The following is a 3,297-nucleotide window of genomic DNA, read 5'->3' as shown; positions in this document are numbered from 1 at the left end:
GGTGTCATCGCTGTCCTCCTCCTCCAAGGCTTGAGCTGCTGTTCTTTCTGCACCTGCAGAAGTTGCGACTAGGACCCCAATTCCCTGATCTCGGCACGCATCGGAAGACAGCAAATTGCTTGTGAAATCGCATGCTGGTTTCACTTCAGCACAGCAGGAGCTGCTGTGGACAATCATGTCAGGGTTTGAAAACTAAAAAACAGTGGAAAAGCTTACCCCCTGAATTGTCACCCAGAGGCTCATGCTCAGAGCTGCTTTCTGTGTCGTATCCTTGGACTAACATACTTTGTGCTTTGCTAAGAGAGGCAACATTGGGGAGGTGCACATCCTTGCAAGCACCGCGCTGCACTGCGTGTAATATGATTGTATAAAACCATTCACTCAATAGCCTTAAGTAACGGTTGGTCTTGACAAACTTCAATTTTGTAAGCGATTCATCGGCTGCAGTACTGCAGTATTCAAGACATCACGATGGCCATGAATAACTTCTGCATGGACAGCTGATCCGCTCCAATGCAAGTTTGGGACAGAAGCAAATTAAGACGCTTGTTTTGATAACGTTTGCAACCCATTCCTTACTTCTGCTGCTCGAGTGGAGTGTGTACCTGGAGATATCTGAGTTTGCAGGACATGGCCCAGCTTATCTTTCCCGTTTATTTATCAGTAATCAGCAATTGACTGTGGTATTATGTACGTTGCTGCTTTCAGCCGGGTTGCGTCCCTTCCAGATTCGCTGCATTTGACTATGCAGAATATGTCGCCGCAAGTTTAATCACAGACACCATGTCAAGACTTCTTACTCCGAATTGGACGAACGTCGCCTCGCTGATTTCGTACAATTGAACTCGAGGACAGCGGCTTCTTCCTCAGCCACAAGTGTTCGGCATCGTCCCAGTTCTTTTTGCATCGTTGTGTCTAAGCATTGAAGAGCTCATGGTGGACTTACACGAAGAAGAGCATGTGCGACACATGGAAGCCACGGAGCGTTCGTACAGGCAGGTTGTTGAGGCAAACGCCACCTCCACTCGCAAGCTTGTTGATGAACATCAAGAATTTTTGCTGCAAAAGACAGGTACGATGAGCAACGATGCTTGCCGCGAAGTGTGAATCAAGAAGGATGTTAGCACCTGACAGGGTCTAGCTGTGCTCGTGTGCAGGTGGCTTGATTCGTTTGCGCCAGGACAGTTGTGAATTACAGCACCAGTTCCAAGAGCTTCGTATGCACAGTGCTGCTCACAGTGTTGAGCTTGTTGAGCTCACAAACCAACTCAGCAAGTTGCGGGCTACAGAGAAGCGCCTGCCAGTTCAAATCAGCGAGCAGGCCTCGCAAGTTGATGTCGAGGCACAGCAGCTAGCTATAATGCAACGAGGTGAGTCAACTGCACTGCATAAGCACATGCGATTGGCAGCTGCGTGACGCGCACTTCGCTCGTTGCTGTTAGGGTTGGCACATACATAGCACATTCAAATTGGCACAGGTGCCGAGACCTCGAGGGTACAGAGTTTCAGCTATATTTTCATTCAAAGGCTCAATCTTGATATATTTCTTTGCTCCAAACGCCCCTGTGCCATGCAGAAGTGAATGAGATGCTGACGCTAAGAGAAGACAAGAACTCCACCCTCATGAGAGCAGTTGCCCTGAACGAAAGCCGCCTGGGCCTTCACTTCGAACATGGTGAGCCCGCCCAACGCACGTATCAGGTCACGTTCTGCTATCAGTGAGCACTTCATCCAGCACACTCCAATTGGTAGCTGCCAAGGAGCTTAGTTGGGACTACATTTTGATGTGATGATGAAGGTTGCTCCACCTCTGCGACTGTAAGCGCAGTCTGATCACACGTTTACATTGACACAATTTCACACGTTCCATTGAATTTGCAGTTGTTCCCAAGCGCTTGCGGTTCGTCTTCACTCAAATACAGCGATCTGACCCAGGGAGGCAGTTCCTTTTCGAGGTGGAGGTCGTGCCTATGGATGGTCGCGAGAACTATTCAGGTGAAGCACTTCAACCAACATTGGATACCTTGATGACAGCGTTGCTTTGATTGCTGTACATTCCAACTTCGCTTGCAAACACAGTGGCGCCAGGTCACCAAACATGGCAGAACCTTTTGTCCCATCTTTCACAAGCATGACACACGTGGCTGACACGTGCACTGTCAAAAGTAGAACTCCACCAGCATGTGCTCTTTGTGCATATGAAATCAGGGGACCTTCACTTGGGCTTTGATCATGCAGTACCGTAACGATACCAACAAACGGGCACTCACGGTCACGCATTTAGTCACCGCCAAGTTTGCATAGAGAAAATATGTTGGTTTTACAGGTATTTACATAGAGAAAATAGCCAAAATGATGTCACGCTCCCAGAAACTTCGCCCGTTTGTTGCTATTGTTATGGTAGTGTTATGGTAGTGGTAGATAGTGTTATGCTATTGTTATGCTAGTGTTAGATGGGTAAGATGTGAACCTGCTATAAGGGCGATGCTGCACCCACGAGTTGCATTGCATTTTGCAATTGGCTCCAAGCAGAGGTTGCTTGCCGCATGGAAAACCATCAAAAAGTTGCATATTGGCGTGTGCAGCATAACAATACCCCAGGCCCTTGGCACAGTATAAGACAGTACAAATCACGTGACGAATTGCATAACCTATGTGAATGGAACAGGGCAGAGATTGCAATTGCAGTATGCAAAGGGTATGAGAGTCAAATTCAGTGTTTTGAATGTTCATATTGCTTGCAGTGTTGAGGGTAGAGCCACAACTTGACAGGAAGATGGTGAATGAAGAGCTGAAGAAACTGAATGCTGATCCTGTCCACTTTTGCTGCTTTGTGCGAGCAATGCGGAGAATGTTTGTTGCCATGTGCAAGGAAAACTAGCACACATCTTTCCTGGCGTCCATGGCAGGGTTGCTTTGCCTGACCTTCACGTTCCTTTATTTTCTTGAAGTGCTTAGCCGATGTTTGGGTCCCATGAGAATTGCATGGTAACGCACGCCTATCATGATGCAGCTGTGTAAGTATTACCTCGTCGCACACCTGGTCACCGCACACTTGCTCGTGGAAGTCTGTAGACACAGTGCTCGGCCTTGTTGCCGACAGACCTTCAAGCAAAGAGGACCCCACGTACTACTGATAGTGCAAACTGCATGCGTGTGCCTACCAACATTTGCACAAGCACACCAATGGCATTCCCTGTTGCTGTACACAAAGCGAGCGCAAACTGCAACTCAGTCTGCCAGAAGTCTTCTTCTGCATGGCTTGACATCGTAATTCATCCTGGCGTGCTCTCCCAG

At 48.1% G+C, this 3,297-nt stretch overlaps 1 protein-coding gene across 1 annotated transcript; it reads left to right on the top strand.

Moving 5' to 3' along the window:
- The first annotated feature begins 969 nt into the window (after positions 1-969).
- Positions 970-2,881, top strand: LOC149810900 (putative kinetochore protein SPC25). Its single transcript, XM_089994088.1, has 5 exons — positions 970-1,072; positions 1,158-1,370; positions 1,577-1,675; positions 1,882-1,995; positions 2,745-2,881. Exons 1-5 carry the CDS (start codon positions 970-972, stop codon positions 2,879-2,881), a joined length of 666 nt encoding a protein of 221 aa, XP_089850214.1.
- The last annotated feature ends 416 nt before the right edge of the window (positions 2,882-3,297 follow it).

Source organism: Nuphar pumila, unplaced genomic scaffold, assembly GCF_984573655.1.
Source record: "Nuphar pumila unplaced genomic scaffold, dmNupPumi1.hap1.1 HAP1_SCAFFOLD_176, whole genome shotgun sequence".
In the NCBI taxonomy this organism is placed as follows: domain Eukaryota; kingdom Viridiplantae; phylum Streptophyta; class Magnoliopsida; order Nymphaeales; family Nymphaeaceae; genus Nuphar; species Nuphar pumila.
This window is presented reverse-complemented; position numbering and strand designations above follow the sequence as displayed.